At 45.8% G+C, this 18,081-nt stretch overlaps 1 protein-coding gene across 1 annotated transcript in view; it reads right to left on the reverse strand.

The window, feature by feature from the left end:
* igsf10 (immunoglobulin superfamily, member 10) overlaps positions 1-18,081 on the reverse strand; it is a 37,218-nt gene that overhangs the window by 12,908 nt on the left and 6,229 nt on the right. Inside the window, exons 4-5 of the mRNA XM_070882414.1 lie at positions 11,886-16,319; positions 3,364-4,267 (exon numbers count right to left, since the gene is read on the reverse strand). Of these exons, the coding sequence (XP_070738515.1) occupies positions 3,364-4,267; positions 11,886-16,319 (5,338 nt within the window). The remainder of the gene's footprint in view (positions 1-3,363; positions 4,268-11,885; positions 16,320-18,081) is intronic.

Raw genomic sequence — 18,081 nt, forward strand, 5'->3', positions numbered from 1 at the left:
GCCAGTTTTTGCTGTAATGTATGCGTCCTATGAGTATGAGAATGCTCACAGGTCTGTGGAGCTGTTGAGTTAGGAGTGGCTTAGCCAGTCACGTGATGTTCACAAGACTCAATAAAACCCCAGCCAGTTGGGTTCAGGGGATCCACGATAGGTAGGTGGTTGAGAGCCTGGTGGATGAACTGGTAATGTGTAGTGTGATTGTTAAACCTTTGCTACTAAACCAACTAATTATTAATAGCAATGTGTTGCTATGAATTCTTAAGCAAAGAATCCATAAAGCAAATACATTGCAGTTGCTGCAATTATTACCAAGTGGACAGTGTCTTTACATCACACCTAGGAATTCCTCTTGACCATATTAGCAGGCAAACACTCAACATATTTGTATGGCTCTGCTCTGTCCAATATTTTACTGGTGACCTTAAACAGGCTTAAAAACATGCCTGCATTAAGTTGGCAGACAAGGGAATGTGTTCAATGTTCCCTATTCATACTGGCAGCAGTAATTTTTTGCATTGCAAGCCAGTTAGTGCTCCTTTTAAACTATTACATGCATACTTGAGGCAACATTGTTTCAGATTTTGCAAATTGTCACTTAATTCAGATTTAACGTCCAACATTTTTTTTGTGTTTGCCTCTCTTTCCACAAAATCTCCGCAAGCCATTTTCTGAAATTCCCCACATCGATGCCAGTTCAGTCCTTTGCAACGCAAGGACAGTGAAAGGCCGAGCCCTTTGACACTGTGTTAGATCTGACTGCAGCTCGAGAGAGAGAGAGTTCCGATGGTATTGAGATGGTAAACATTTGTGACAGACAAATTCTCACAGAAATCAGGTTTACCAAATGATCAATTCATTCACTGCAACATAATGTATTTAAAAAATATTTTTCAGCAATAGTGTAATCCCATGTTTTGTTTAACTGATGGTAATTTAAGAGTGAATGAATGGCTTGTATTTATGTAATTCCTTATCATGTCTTTTGGAAATGTTTTAATAGCTGTCATTTAAGTGTGGCTCAGTGAGTAGCATCTTTGCCTCTGAGTCAGATGGTTGTGGGTTCAGGTCCCACTCCATGGACATGAGCACAAATTCTAGGCTGACACTCCAGTGCCGTGCTGAGGGAGTGCTGCACTGTCGGTGGTGCTGTCTTTAGAAGTGACTTTAAACTGAAGCCCAGTCTACCCACTTAGATGGATGTAAAAGATCCCATGGCACTATTTTGAAGATGAGCAGGGGAGTTCTCTCTCATGTCCTGACCAATATTTATCTCTCAACCAACATCACTAAACCAGATTATCTGGTCACCATTACAATGCTGTTTGCGGGAACTTGCTGTGCAGAAGCTTGGCTGCTGCATTTCCTATGTTACAACACTGATTGCACAAGAAAAGTACTTCATTGGCTGTAAAGTGCTTTGAGACTTCCTGAGGTTGTGAAAGGTGCTATATAAATGCAAGTCCTTTCTTTCCTTCCTTCCTTTTCTATTATTTTACCACAAACTTTCTAGACACCAAATAGAGGGAGCAACAGAGGCAAAGGTATGCAGCTAAAGATTTATAGAAGGTTTTAGATTGGCTGCACAACTGGGCCACAAATGAAATTTAACAGTCAGAAATGTAAAGCATTGCGCATCAGTCAACAACAACAGCAGCAATAACTTGAGTTGATATAGCGCCTTTAACGTAGAAAAATATCTCAAGGTGCTTCACGGAGGCACAATCAGACAAAACAAAGGAGATCTTAGGAGGGGGTGAGATTTAAGAAGGGTCTTAAAGAAGGAAACAGACGGAGTGGTTTAGGGAGGAAATTTCAGAGAAAGAATATCGAGCAAAAAATCTGCAATGAATGGACTAGGTTAGGGATAAAGTGTGGTCACAAACTCTTCTTGTAACTACATTTTGTTTTTTTATCTTGTACTCTTTCTAACTCCAATAACTGGCAATAAATAACTTAAGAAATATGGCTAACGTCAAGCCTTCCCTAAAATTTGTTGCTGACTCTTGAAGTATTTCTTAGCAAAAGCATATTCACCTCATTACAACAGTGACGACACTCCAAAAGTACTTCATTAGCTGTAAAGTGCTTTGAGATGTCCGGTGGTCGTGAAAGGCGCTATATAAATCCAAGACTTTCTTTCTTTCATACAAAAGCAAAATACTGTGGATACTGGAAATTAGAAATAAAAACAGAAAATGCCAGAACTCCTCAGCAGGTCAGGCAGCACCTGTGGAGAGAGAAACAGAGTTAATGTTTCAGGTCGGTGACCTTTCGTCAGAGGTCCGAAAGGTCACCGTCCTGAAACGTTAACTCTTTTTTTTCTCTCCACAGATGCTGCCTGACCCGGTGAGTGTTTCCAGCATTTTCTGTATTCACCTCATTACGGTTCACGGGGTAACTGTTCCAGGCAGATCTTTCAAAATTGTACCTGTTGCCTGTTTTGACTTCACCTCTGCTTAAGTTAGCTTGAGGTAAGGTGGAAGAAATGGAAGGGGGAACGTGTGAAAGAGAATGGGCTGGATTTCCCGGTCCTTGTCGCTCGGGGATTTGCGTGAAAGGCGGTGTTCAGGTCTCCTGCGCCCCGTCGCGATCCTCGGGTTGGGTTTCGTAGCAGCGTGTGGCAGCACCGCCGGGAAGAGCGGCACCGGGTGTGCGACGCCTCTCGTTGCGACACCGTCCGATTTTGACTCGAACCCGACCCGTCCGCCTGGGAAACCAGAGCAGTCCAGTCATGCTGGCGGCGGTGAGGAAGGTAATGTGCGGTAACGGTAAGTGCGAGTGTTTGTTCTTTTAAGTTTTTTAGCGATTTGTGTTGTGGTGGCATGGGCAATGTTTTGGGAATGTTTGTGTGTTTTTAAGGTCAACGCCCCTACTCCTCCCCGCCCCCGCCCCCCCCCCCCCCCCCCCCAGGCCTCTCGTCGAGCACATACGGCCCGGTGCTTTAGTTCATGAGTTTCTCATTTATGTGCCTTGAAAAGTGTACAATGCCTCCCTTCGCGCTGAACCCCCTAGCTTAGGGCCCAGATGCCCAAACTTCCATACTAAAGCGCAAACTATTCCCGACGGTGATTTTCCCTCCTGCCTCCGTTTTTGCCCAGAAAAGCCTGAAATCCAGCCCAATGAACGGCCGGCTATTTTAACCGAAGGCACCCGTCGGTAAACTGACGGGATCGGGTACAACACTGGTCCTACACCCCGATTTCACTCTCCACTGGATACAGCAGAGAGCAATATTGGGCGGGGTGTAAAACGGGCATTCCACCCCATCCCGTGGGTTTCCCGCCTGCCGAGTTAGGTTAGAATTGCCAAGAGCAGTGTCAGCTGCAAGTCAGCCAAGAAAGGAAAATAAAGAGGACATCTTACCGGTGCCACTGATCCACGACTAACTTGGAAGGTAATCTCCAAATGATTTTGGGTTTCGGATCTCCCGTGGCCGAGCAGTGGAGTTGCAGCTTATCTCCATAGTTCACTTTGGTCCTGCTCGAAGAAGCAGCAACAATCTTGGGGATCTCCTGCTTGCGTTCCACCATCAGACTTACAACCCTCCTCTCCGATCCACTGGAGCTTGTCGCTACGCATTCATAATTCCCGCTGTCAGTCGGCGTCAGGGATTTGATGTAAAGCGTCCCGTTGGTGAAGACGAAGAGTTTCGTGTTGATGAACTGTAAAGGTTTGATTTCAGTGCCATCGAACAGCATCCAGCGGACAGTAGGTTGAGGTGTCCCCACAGCGGTGCAGGGAAGTCTGAGGTTATCCCCTACTTGCCCTCTCATGCTCTGCCGCTTCACTTCCAGGATGGTAGGGGGCTGAGCGACTACCTGCATCCTCACCGTGACCGTGTCAATCCCAGCCGGATTACTGGCCACACACCTGTAATTCCCTCGATCGTACACCGTCACTGCTTTAATTCTAAGGGTGCCGTCTGCCAGCACCGAGACCCTCCCATTGAATGGGCTGCTGTTTCTCACCAAGGTCCTGTTGGAAAGAATCCAGGAGATTGTTGGAGCTGGCCTGCCCTGAGATCGGCACTTCATCTCCACCGGGTACCCAGAGTGCACCGTGATGTCCTTCATTCGCGGTTCCAATATCTTAGAAGGGTAAGACACCACGGACAGAGTGACGACAAGTCGTTCCGAGCCGTGCTGGTTCTCTGCTGTGCAAAGGTACTGTCCGCGGTCCTGAACCGTGATCTTCTGAATGGACAGGGTGCCGTTTAGAAAGACTTCGAATTTATTGCCACGCTTGGCTTTAGCTGTGACTGTTGCACCTACAAAGATTGATTTCAAACAAATTTGTGTTCAATACGGTATCATAGTAATTAAATACTGTATTATATAAAAGTTAGAAATGAATACTTTATCATATAAAATATGCAATGGAATACTTTGACTCATGCAACTTCCAACTGCATTGGAAACTATACTGGCTGCAAATTGCCCCCAACCCGATTGGGGGGGGGGGGGCGGGGCGGGGGAGGGTAATTTTACGGGGCAGGACTTCCTGTGTCCGGACCGGAGGTCTCTGCCCTGACACAAAATTCGGCCGTGCACCCCTCAAAGGAAGTGGAACGCTGACTCCACGTCCGGGGAAGTGCCATGGCGCTGACACGCTATAATGGCCCTCCCCTTCAATTAAAGGGGAGGGCCGCTACGCACTCTGCAGGCCCTTTGGTGGCTGCCACTGGGCCACTAGGGAGGCGATCGACTGGGCCAGTGGCCCGACACCTAAAACGGAGTGCCGGGCTACACCATGCGAGGGCCGCTATTGTCGGGACGACGCAAGAGTCGGCTGATAAATGGCAGCCCGCGGTACTAAAGGGACGCCCTGGTGGTGGATGCCTGCCAGCTCCATGACCCGCGACCCGCGAAGCTGGTGTCCACATCCGCCTGCACCAGCCTCTCTGCCTGTGGGGCAATTTCCCCCGTGAGGGTTGCGTGTCGGTTCGGGGTGCGGTGCTGCCAGGACAGCGTCCCCCCAACCCTTGGCCAATTTACCCGGATGCGCCTGGGCAAAACCGCCGTTGCGTCCCATTAGCGCTCCCCGGTGGCGCTAACCGGGCTATAAAAATGGGCAATTTCGGGCCCTTATTGTTCCTAAAAAGTCAAATATTTGGTAAGTGTGCAAACAAGAAAAAAGTTATGCGAGTGAGGATTTTAAATTTTAAAATTACAAAATTGTGCAGAGTAAGACCCGCAGGATAACAAAGGAAATCATGGAACCTAAAGATGTTCAGTTAATACTCAGTTCAGCTGTAGCTAATCTTCATCTGCTGAGCACATCTCGGCAATAATGCTAAGGTAGATTTGTGGTTCTGTTACATTGAGAGCAACTAACCACAGAAAATGAAGGCAACTAAGTTCAATAAATCTGGTAATCTGTGTACTGGTACCTGGAAAATAATGACTATCATAAAATTGATATAGCATCTTTCATGACCACTGGATATCTCAAAGCGCTTCACAGCCAATGAAGTACTTAAAAGAAAATGTAGGCACTGTTGTAATGTAGGAAACGTGGCAGTCCCACAAACAGTAATGTGATAATGACCAGATAATTTTTTTTTGTGATGTTGTTTGAGGGATAAATATTGTCCAGGACACCGGGGATAACTCCCCTGCTCTTTTTCAAAATAGTGCCATGGGATCGTTTACATCAGCCTGAGAGGGCAGATGGGAAATCAGTTCAATGTTTCATCCAAAAGACGGCACCTCCGACAGTGCAGCACTCCCTCAGCCCTGCACTGGAGTGTCAGCCTTGATTTTTGTACTCAAGTTCCTGGAGTGGGACTTGAACCCACAACCTTCTGACTCAGATGTGAGAGTGCTACCCACTGAGCCACGGCTGGTCAAAGAGGTAGGTTTTAAGAAGCGTATAACGGTGGAGAGAGAGGCGGAGAGATGTAGGGAGGGAATTCTCGCGTTTAGGGCCTTGGCAGCTGAAGGCACGGCCACCAGTGGTGGAGCAATTGAAATCGGGGATGTTCAAAAGGCCAGAATTAGAGAAGCGCAGAGATCTTGACGGTTTGTGGGACTGGAGGAGATTACAGAGATATTATTCATGGCTGACCATGTTTAAGCCCAACTTAGCTGTCCCTCTCCAACCACTCAAAAAAAAACCTGTCAGAATAACCTGTCCTGAAGAAACCGGTTATCCAGGAGCCACAGAGCTACCCACTGAGCCAAGGCTGACATTCTAATGAGAACGAGAGAATAGTAACAGATGAGTGTAATTACAAGGCAGTAATCTTATCGAAGGATCCAGGTGACATTGTGGTCTGCAGAGGATATGTGTGGTTCCTGCTCAGCTTTCCTTCTGGCTGATGTTATCAACTGTGTCGCAGGTTGAAGGACCAGTTTGATGCCCACAAATGTTGCATTGCTACCAGTTTGGGCTAACCAAACTGGTACCAATGCGATGGAGGAGGATTTCCTGGGGTGTATTAGGGATGGTTTTCGAGACCAATATGTCGAGGAACCAACTAGAGAGCTGGCCATCCTAGACTGGGTGATGTGTAATGAGAAGGGACTAATTAGCAATCTTGTTGTGCAAGGCTCCTTGGGGAAGAGTGACCATAATATGGTAGAATTATTTATTAAGATGGAGAGTGATTCGGCAACTAGGGTCCTGAACTTAAGGAAAGGTAACTTCGACGGTATGAGGCGTGAATTGGCTAGAATAGACTGGCAGAGGATACTTAAAGGGTTGACGGTGGATACGCAATGGCAAACATTTAAAGATCACATGGATGAACTTCAGCAATTGTACATCCCTGTCTGGATTAAAAATAAAACGGGGAAGGTGACTCAACCGTGGCTAACAAGGGATATTAAGGATAGTGTTAAAACCAAGGAAAAGGCATATAAATTGGCTAGAAAAAGCAACAAACCTGAGGACTGGGAGAAATTTAGAATGCAACAGAGAAGGAATAAGGGTTTAATTAAGAGGAGGAAAATAGAGTATGAGAGGAAGCTTGCCGGGAACATAAAAACTGACTGCAAAAGATTAGTGAAGACAAACGTAGGTCCCTTGCAGTCGGATTCAGGTGAATTTATAATGGGGAACAAAGAAATGGCAGACCAATTGAACAAATATTTTGGTTCTGTCTTCACGAAGGAAGACACAAATAACCTTCTGAATGTACTAGGGGATAGTGGGTCTAGTGGGAAAGAGGAACTGAAGGATATTCTTATTAGGCGGGAAATTGTGTTAGGGAAATTGATGGGATTGAAGGCCGATAAATCCCCGGGGCCTGATAGGCTGCATCCTAGAGTACTTAAGGAAGTGGCCCTAGAAATAGTGGATGCATTGGTGATCATTTTCCAACAGTGTATCGACTCTGGATCAGTTCCTATGGACTGGAGGGTAGCTAATGTAACACCACTTTTTAAAAAAGGAGGGAGAGAGAAAATGGGTAATTAGACCGGTTAGCCTGACATCAGTAGTGGGGAAAATGTTGGAATCAATCATTAAGGATGAAATAGCAATGCATTTGGAAAACAGTGACAGGATCGGTCCAAGTCAGCATGGATTTATGAAAGGGAAATCAAGCTTGATGAATCTTCTGGAATTTTTTGAGGATGTAACTAGTAGAGTGGACAAGGGAGAACCAGTGGACGTGGTATATTTGGACTTTCAAAAGGCTTTTGATAAGGTCCCGCACGAGATTGGTGTGCAAAATCAAAGCACATGGTATTGGGGGTAATGTACTGATGTGAATAGAGAACTGGTTGGCAGACAGGAAGCAGAGAGTCGGGATAAACGGGTCCTTTTCAGAATGGCAGGCAGTGACTAGTTGGAGTGCCGCAGGGCTCAGTGCTGGGACCCCAGCTCTTTACAATATACATTAACAATTTAGATGAAGGAATTGAGTGTAATACCTCCAAGTTTGCAGATGACATTAAACTGTGTGGCGGTGTGAGCTGTGAGGAGGATGCTAAGAGGCTGCAGGGTGACTTGGACAGGTTAGGTGAGTGGGCAAATGCATGGAAGATGCAGTATAATGTGGATAAATGTGAGGTTATCCATTTTGGGGGCAAAAACACGAAGGCAGAATATTATCTGAATGGCAGCAGATTAGGAAAAGGGGAGGTGCAACGAGACCTGGGTGTCATGGTTCATCAGTCATTGAAAGTTGGCATGCAGGTTCAGCAGGCGGTGAAGAAGGCAAATGGCATGTTGGCCTTCATAGCTAGGGGATTTGAGTATAGGAACAGGGAGGTCTTACTGCAGTTGTACAGGGCCTTGGTGAGGCCTCACCTGGAATATTGTGTTCAGTTTTGCTCTCCTAATCTGAGGAAGGACGTTCTTGCTATTGAGGGAGTGCAGCAAAGGTTCACCAGACTGATTCCAGGGATGGCTGGACTGACATATGAGGAGAAACTGGTTCGACTGGGCCTTTATTCACTGGAGTTTAGAAGGATGAGAGGGGATCTCATAGAAACGTAAAAGATTCTGACGGGACTGGACAGGTTAGATGCAGGAAGAATGTTCTCGATGTTGGGGAAGTCCAGAACCAGGGGACATAGTCTTAGGATAAGGGGTAGGCCATTTAGGACTGAGATGAGGAGAAACTTCTTCACTCAGAGAGTTGTTAACCTGTGGAATTCCCTGCCGCAGAGAGTTGCTGATGCCAGTTCATTGGATATATTCAAGAGGGAGTTAGATATGGCCCTTACGGCTAAAGGGATCAAGGGGTATGGAGAGAAAACAGGAAAGGGGTACCTGAGGGAATGATCAGCCATGATTTTATTGAATGGTGGTGCAGGCTCGAAGGGCCGACTTACCTACTCCTGCACCTATTTTCTCTGATTCAGTGGAGAGGAAGGAGGGATAGAAGGAACAGGAAGGGGGCAGAAAATCAGGTCGGTAATTTAACCCGTCTAGCTGGCTTTGTTGATACAAGCTGAGTGAATTTTACATTTTGTACAGAATGTGATGTTCATTTTGATTTCAGTTTTCATTGTGTGTGGTTCCTGCTCAGCTTTCCTTCTGGCTGATGTTATCAACGGTGTCGCAGGTTGAAGGACCAGTTTGATGTCCATAAATGTTGCATTTAATTTGTTTGCAATGACCGAATAAGAACACAAGGAATTAGAGTAGGAGTAGGAGTCCCCACTGCAGCAACTCACAAGTGCCCTTCAGGGAAGTGACCTATCACAGTCTGACCTACATGTGACTCCAGTTCCACACTATGTGGTTGACTGTCCAAGCCCTCAGAACAGCCAAGTGTGACCAATAAATATTGCCATCGCCAGTGTTAACCATATACTAAGGACTCCGTATGAGGGCAGCGAGGAAATCTTTTACAGTTTCCAGTTGTGTACACGCATGGTTTAACATTGGGCCAAAAATACCGGCCTCGCTGATCTGTACGAAGTGCGCATGGACCTGGCGAGGCCTCGCAAAAAACAGTTTTCGGGGCGGGCTGCACATGCGCCGAAAACCGGCTTTTCCGATCTGTCAGGATTTCTCTCGACAGATCCTCCGCATCTCCGGGAGAAGGACATTTACACGGGAGAGATTGGGCTATTTGCCCAACTCTTGCCCAGCGAATATCCTTCAAACTTTTACACCTGGTAAAAGCATAGCCTACTTTTGTCAGCGTTAGAGTTTTAAAACATATAAAAATTAAATTAACTCATTCATTTTTACGTTAAAAACCCTGTCCATTATGGTAAGTTTATTTTTAACTGTAGTAAAACACATTAAAAAATATCTCCAAATATTTCTAAAGCATTTAATTACATTTAATTTCAATTAATTTTAAACATGTGAGGTGTTTTTTTAATTGATTATGCTGTGTTTCTTGCTTTAGGAGGGTTTTCTCATTGATAGCAATGGGAGCCTGTACAATTTCTATCCCATTTCTATCAATGAGAATACTGCATCATGATTGGTGGTCCAGACCCATTTGACTCCAGCATTTCTGTACGTACGGGGAAGTCATCTCGCTGTACACTGCGCATTGAATGAAGGCCTCCGACCAAAATCGAAGGTGCCTCCGTGACCACCAGGTATTTTCGTTAACATTTTTTGTGTCGGAAGGAAGCCTCTGACTGCAATTTTCCCCCCATTAAAATCCTGCCACAAAGAATTTTGGATATATGGCTACAGATCCAGGTGGATCTATTGTAAGTTTGTTTGAGGCTGGTTTATATCGTGTGTGAAACCGATAGTTGGAGAGAATGGTCCGCAGTTGGCAGTGCATGGTCACGAGGAAGCTTTGCCAAATCTTACAAGGTCTGCTGCTGGTCCCAACATTATAAGTGCTTTGAGGGAACAGGCAGAGGTGCAAACTTACTCAAAGCATCAAGGAAAGCTATGCTTAAGTAGTAGCACGCTAGAAGGAACAAAAGGAGCCACTGTGCACCTTTTAAAGCAAGTTTAGTTGGTCACAGAAGCTATACCTCTTGTAGCATCAGTCCCAAGGGATATAACATGGTCTTCCCAGGAAATCTCAAACCATTGGATTCCAAGCGTTTGCAGTTACACTGTCTGCTTCATTTAAACAGCTTCCCACGAGTAGCATTATAACCACCCTAAGACATGATTGAATCTAAAGTAATGTATGAATGAATGACTGAGTGAGTGCATGTGAGCGAATGAGTGAATGAATGAATGAATGAATGAATGAATGAATGAATGAATGGATGGGTATATGAGTTATTAATGAATAAGTGAATGAATGAAGGAGAGAGTGAGTACGTAAATCAGTGCACGAATGAATGAATGAGTTAATGAATCAATGAGTGAATGACTCATTCATTCATTCAATGAGTGAATGAAGGAGCAAATGAATGAATGAGGAAGTGAATGAGGGAGTGAATGAGTAAGTGAATGAGTGAGTGATAAAGGAGTGAATGAATGAATGAGTGAGTGAATGAGGGAGTGAATGAGTGAATGAATAAGTGAATGAATGAAGGAGTGAGTGAGTGCGTGAATGGGAGTAAATGTGGGAGTGAATGAGGGAATGAGTGAATAAAAGAGAATGAATGAATAAGGGAGTGAATGAGTGAATGAATGAATGAGTGAATAAAGGAGTGAAAGAATGAATGAGGGAGTGAATGAGGGAGTGAATGAAGGAACGAATAAGTGAATGAACGAGTGAATAAAGGAGTGAATGAATGAGGGAGTGAATGAGTAAGTGAATGAATGAATAAGTGAATGAATGAAGGAGTGAGTGAGTGCGTGAATGAGGGAGTGAATGAGGGAATGAGTGAATAAAAAAATGAATGAATAAGAGAGTGAATGAGTGAATAAATGAATTAGTGAATAAAGGAGTGAAAGAATGAATGAGTGAATGAGGGAGTGAAAGAATGAATGAGGGAGTGAATGAGGGAACGAATAAGTGAATGAATGAGTGAATAAAGGAGTGAATGAATGAGGGAGTGAATGAGTCAGTGAATGAATGAAGGAGAGAGTGAGTGCGTGAATGAGGGAGTGAATGAGGGAGTTAATGAGTAAGTGAATCAATGAGTGAGTGAATAAAGGAGTGAATGAATGAATGAGGGAGTGAATGAGTGAGTGAGTGAATGAATAAGTGAATGAAGGAGAGAGTGAGTGCGTGAATGAGGGAGTGAGTGAGGGAGTGAATGATGGAATGAATGAGTGAGTGAATGAGCGAGTGAGGGAGTAAATGAGGGAGTGAATGAGTGAAAGAGGGAGTGAATGAGGGAGTGAATGAATGAATAAGTGAGTGAGTGAATGAGGGAATGAGAATGAGTAAATGAGTAAGTGAATGAGTGACTGAATGAGGGAGTGAGAGTGAGTGAATGAATAAGTGAATGAGTGAGTGAGTGAATGAATGAAGGAGTACCCTGATTATTCAAATATCGAAAACTTCCAAGGAGCATCTCTAATTTACTAAGCAATTTGCCGACACTTACCGGTTGAGATTTTGGTCCAGCTTATGATGGGAGGTGGATTTCCAGTTGCCTCACATGGTATAAACGCATCCGAATCTGCCAGGATGCTGAAAGTGGACCTGTTCCCGGCAGTCAGAATGGGTTTGGAGGGCCGGTTTCCAGCTATGGGATCCACAACAATGGCGTTGGGCGACGAAGGGTCAGACTCATTGGAAAAGTCGCCCTCACCATCTTCGTAGCCTATGGTATTTTCGAGGTCGATGTCTACCTCGGGTGTAGTCGCCCTGTGTTCAGTTGGTCGCTGTGTAAAACTCCACGGGCTTTGCCATTTGGACGCACTAACTGTCCGTGAGGTGCTCGTGGCTTCGGTCTGGGGCTTCTGCCAAAGTGGCTGATCCACCCTGGGGGCAGTTGGGGGCAGGGATGGGGCGCGTCTGGGCGGCGCGGATGTGCTAAACTTGTGTAAGGTGACGCGGAACCTGGGGCTAGTCCTGGAGCTGGATTTGGCGGTGGTCAGCCGCCGGGTGGGGGTTGCAGCCGCCGTTGTAGAATGCACACTGGATCGAATGGGTGGTGCCGCGGTTGTGGTAGCACTGGATGGTTTGGTAGCAGAGGGTACAGTTGTCGTTTTGGTCGGATGAATTTTCCTTCTGATGGTAGGCAGCCTAGTTTCCTTTCTGGCAGTCGATGGCGGCAGCATTGTGGTTATGGTGCCCCTCGATGTGGTTTGGGAAATCGGCGAGGTTAGGATTATTGGATTGGTTGTCTCTAGTGTGGTTGCTGTTGGTTGGCTGGTAAGGCTGTTGTCAGGTAGATGTGAAATCTTAGAAATATACTGACTCGTGGGTGTAGCTGGAATCACCACAGCCGAGTTTATAAGATGCGTGTTTGATTGTCCGCCAGCAGTGGTAGTGCTAGCGGCAGTGGCAACGGGACGAGGTGCTCTGGTTGTTATTCTGATGGGTAGAGGTGCTGGGATCCTAGTTTTTGTCGGGCGCGCCTTCCTGCTTTCAGCTGCTGACACTAGCAAGCGATTCCAACCCCCGGTCGCCCCTGATGACGGCATGCGGCCTTTTGTTCTGCCACGAGGCTTGCCCGGTCTCCTGCGTCGGAATGGTGTTCTACGCGTCGCCCTCGTTGCCTGGGCCGTGGTCGGTGTGGTGGATATGGTTTCTGCAATGAAGGGAATGGTCGCAGCCGTTGCTGGGGGGCTTATGGTTGTGGGTGGACTGGCAGAAACTATGGGGAGCCTTGTCGTTGACTTTATTTTGGAGCTGTAGGGGCTTGCGGTGGAGATAGGGGGTTTAATCGGCTCTCTTGTTGCTGGTAAGGTCCTCACACTGTGAGGAATAGGCTTTGTGGCAACGTTGGACACTCTGGGAGCAGCAGCTGTAGTCCTGGAAGTCTGGATGGGTTTCCGAAGCCTTCTTAAAACATCTTTATGATTGCTTACTCCAAAAAGCCTATTCCAAGGGATCTTCCCACGAACAATCTTGGAAGACCGTGTGGTAGGCTGGTCAGTCGTTACAGTAATTGTAGAGGAGAAGCCAACATGAGATGGTATTTCTGCAGGTCTCTTGGTAGCATGTGTGGTGGAAGTGGTTCTGGCAATTGCATACGACTCAGGGGGTTGAGTTGTGATCTTAGCATCAGATGTTGGTGTTCTGATCTCAGGCCTGGTCACCCACTGCGAAAGCTCCTTTAAATGGGTCGTTGTCACCTCAGGAACATTTACTTTTTGCACTCCTCCCTCAAGAGGAATCCTGGCACGTTCACGGGCACCTGGATCTCCAGATTGCTGGCCAGATGTTTGTGTAGCCTCAGTACTTGTTCCGTCTGGCACTGGTACTGGTAATGGGCGTGGAGGTCTTGGTGGGACCTCGGTGACAGAGGACGTACGATTTGGGCTGGAAGCTCTTGCATGTGTCAAAGTAGGCGCTGCCATTCTCTCTTCCAACCAAGGGGGCCTTCTCTGCCTGGGTCTCACAATCTTATACCTGTGTCTCCTTAACCCTGGCCTACCCAAGCGACGCTTATAGGGGAACTTTCCTCTCCTACCGAACCGCCATGGTTGGAAAACTGGGGCAGCGGTTGTGGTTTCTCTGATGATGTGAATCTGCTGAGTAAGGGTGGTGGACATGGACGAGGACCTTGGGGCTGTGATTTTCTGAGTGGTTTTAAATAACATTTGATTCCCATCATCTTTGGCTGTGATAATGGTCATAATGTGAGTGGGGTAGTCATGTATCCTTGCAGTCTCACTTTGAGAGACTGCTACAGGGTCAACCTTTTCTGCTCTATACACTATAGATGGCATATCTTCCTTTGGAGTGTCTGTGATGAATGCAGTTGGTGGCGGAGTTGGCATGTAACGAGTGTCCTTAATATCACCAGATCGGGTCACCTGCATTTCTGCATTTTCCTCGGTCGATTTAGATAGATGGGGAATTGCAGTTGTCGTTTGGGGTATGACTCTTCCAGGTTTCTTTCTGTAAATAGACTCTGTTACCTTTGGGAACAAATTGGAATCTGCAGGCACCTTTCGAATTGGGGGTATTGCATCCTTTGTGTCTGGTTCGGTGGTGTGAAATTGCATCGGAGATTGTGGGACCACAGGAATCACCTTTGTTGATGACTTCTCAGCGACAGGAGATAACTGAGTGATTGAAATGCCCGCAGGCTGCTTGGTAGTTACCAGGATAAACTCTTCCTCTGCTGAGACTCCCAGGATGTCCCCTGATGATTCTCCCTCATCAACGGAAGATGGATCTCTTGTTTGAGGTTTAACTGTGATTTTACCTGTTGCAGTTTTAGTTAAGACATTCTTTCTGGCCTTTGCCAGATACTCCGCCCAGCGTTGGGGGTCTACCCTCCTTCTTGGCTGTTTCAAGGTTCTTCGGTTGGACCGCCTCCATGCTTTGGTGCCACTGCCATTAATTCTCTTCCTTGGTGTTATTGCCACTGCTGTGGTCGTTGTTGGGTGAGGTTTGGGCTGTGAACTTCTTTCTCTAGAATGGTATGTCTTTTCTTCTGCTGTATTCTCAGAAGATAACTGACTCTCTTTCTTTTTCAAATCTTCAGACTCCAGCAAATCTTCCTCGCTCTCCCCTGACCCAAAGCCTTCCTCCTCTGCTGCATCGCTATTTTCTACATTTTCTTTCTCAGAAGAAATTCTGGAGCCGGTAACCGTTACCTGTAACGCCAGGAGATCAATCCCATAACGGTTTGCAGCCAGACATCTGTAATAGCCACTGTCTCTGGCTGTTAGTCTTTGTATCCTTAAAGTCCCATTTGGAGTTATCTCCTTATTCTCGACCGTATGTTGTATTACTCTATGGTCAGGAAGAACCCAACTAATGGATGCATTTGGGATTCCAGTTGCTTGGCATGGGAGATGTATTGAGTCTCCACCAGATTTAGAAATGTAAGCTCCATTTATATAATTCTCTTCAACATTGGGGTCCAGAATAGTAACCCTGAAGCTCAACACATCTGCATCTTGGTAGTTGGTCCCCATACAGTGATAGATGCCAGTGTCATAGAGGTCAGCTACCCTTAATATGAACTTGCCATCTGCATTGATTGAAATCCGGCTGTCCTCGCTGCTGTACGGAGCTCTCACTTTGCTGCCGTCTGGAAGTATCCATTCGGTGATGGGCTTGGGATCACCATAGGTTTGGCACTCCAACTCTACTGTCCCACCTACCACCACAAAGTGTTCCGTTCTCACGTTGTTTGCTTTCTTGATCATCACCCAGCTATTTTTCCCAGGCTTGACTTCCAAGTCTTGCAAGGTAACCTGAACATCTATGAGGTACTTGATTTGCAAAACGTTGAGGGTTGTCCGGGTCCTGTCCATCTGCAGGGTGATGTCGCTTTGCATCAGCCAGGCCGGATCTGCCCTGATCTGCACCTCGATACCAGTAAACAGGTGCGCGTCCGTTACCGGTGGCTGTTTGTAAAGATAGCTCATGTAAGGCGTTTTACTCAGCAGGGCTTCCCGCTCAAGTTTCAGAGGTGAGTCAGTGTACAATGCCAAGATGCCCCACAGGCGTTGGATCTGCTCATAGTCAACGTAGCAGACCAGGAAGGTTGACAGAGAAGCGTTGAGCAGCACATAGTCCTCTTTTTGATCCAGGGTCACCCCCGGCGTTCTCGAGGGTCTGTGGACGTTGCAGGTTATTTCGCACCCATTCCCAGATTGGTCGCTCATGTTCAAGCTCATTTGACCGAGTGGTGCCACAAAGTCCTTGGCATTAATGGTAGCATAGTCCCCCTCTTCTTGCAGCGTGCTGTTTTTGATTTTCAGCGGGGACTGGATATTTGGTGGTGTGCACGCAAACACTGAGGGAGGCAGCTGTAAAATATCCTTGCCTCTGGAGACACTTGGAGTTGTGCACAGGGGGCAAATCTGACCATTGGGATAATTCCGATCTCGTTTGCATTTGATTACTCCTGGGAAAACAAATCTGCAGTGTTATTCTGGGAAACTCACATTTCAGTTTACAGTTTAAAAAAAAATAGTATTTCCCCAAAGTCTTTTCTCAATTCATTGTTAAACCAACAGATAGAAATTAATTATCTGTTAAGTGTGCATTCTCATACATTTTTATTGGGAATTGAAATTGAATTAAATGGGAAGGTGATGGATTGAGATGTGTAATAATAAGTCAAGGTCAAATTCCTTTTCATTTTTTTGAAAAGTTCTTGTTTGCTTGAGTGTAGTTTCTGCCAAATTACCATGCTGACGTTTATTTAACTGGGACCTCACCCAGAAAAACACACATCTTCGATTGGCGTTTGACTGCTTTTCACTAATGCTCAGAGCAATATGTGAGGGAGTCTGACACCTCTTTCGTGCATTTTGCAGTCTCCCAAATTAAACTGCCACTTTTGGCTCAAGGCACGTTGCCCAAAACCACACTGCACTGAATGTGAAATTGGCAGTCTAGCTCCAGCCTTTAGAGACGAGCAAAGACTACTTTGGACAATCCACAATCATTTTAGACTTCCAATTGCAAATCTAAATAATTATCAATAGGAATCAGTTAGGAGGTTCCGCCAAACAAAACAAAACATAAACTTTCATCCAAAGTGCTGCAGTACAGAGGGACCTGGGGGTCCTTGTGCATGAAACACAAAAAGATAGCAAGCAGGTACAGCAAGTAATCAGGAAGGCAAATGGAATGTTGGCCTTTATTGCAAGGGAGATAGAGTATAAAAGCAGAGAAGTCCTGGCACAACTGTATAGGGTATTGGTGAGGCCACACCTGGAGTACTGCATACAGTTTTGGTCTTCATATTTAAGGAAGGATATACTTGCATTGGAGACTGTTCACTTGGTTGATTCCGGAGATGAGAGGGTTGACTTATGAGGATAGGTTGAGTAGGTTGAGCCTTATACACATTGGAGTTCAAAAGAATGAGAGGTGATCTTATCGAAACATATAAGATAATGAGGTTGGATACAGAGAGGATATTTCCACTAGGCGGGGGGGGGGGGGGGGGGGGGGGGGGGGGGAGGGGGGAAACTAAAACTAGGGGACCTAGAATAAGGGACCACCCATTTAAGATTGAGATGAGGAGAAATTTCCTCAGGGGATTATAAATCTGTGGAATTCTCTGCCCCAGAGAGCTGTGGAAACTGGGTCATTGAATATATTTACGGCGGAGTTGACAGATTTTTGAGTGATAAGGGAGTAAAGGGTTACGGGAGTGGGCACGGAAGTGGAGCTGAGTCCATGATCAGATCAGCCATGCTCGTATTGAATGGCAGAGCAGGCTCGAGGGGTCAAATGGCCTACTCCTGCTCCTATTTCTTATGTTCCTATGTCCTCATAAAACTGTATCCTGTTTTACAATTATGAAGATATATTTAAAGATACACTGTGAAAAATAGGTAAGGAACACATTTTACTAAAATAGACATAAATTCTTGTCATTTGACCTTTACACATAAGGTTTGAAATTTAATTCAACATTACCATCTATTTATAATATAATTAAGCATTTTATGTATGTGTTTGCAAGAAGGTAATACCATGTCTGGGTGTCATACCTAGGTACGGGGTTTCACCTGCTGAGGTATATAATCCCCATATACTTATGATTATACTTACATTGCAGTCCTTCCAGTGTGACCAAGGAGGGTGATACTATGGTGCTTTTCTCCCTGGCATGGTTGCCTGCCACTCCCTGATGCCAGCCTACAGTCTGG

Source organism: Pristiophorus japonicus, chromosome 6 (assembly GCF_044704955.1).
Source record: "Pristiophorus japonicus isolate sPriJap1 chromosome 6, sPriJap1.hap1, whole genome shotgun sequence".
In the NCBI taxonomy this organism is placed as follows: Eukaryota; Metazoa; Chordata; class Chondrichthyes; family Pristiophoridae; genus Pristiophorus; species Pristiophorus japonicus.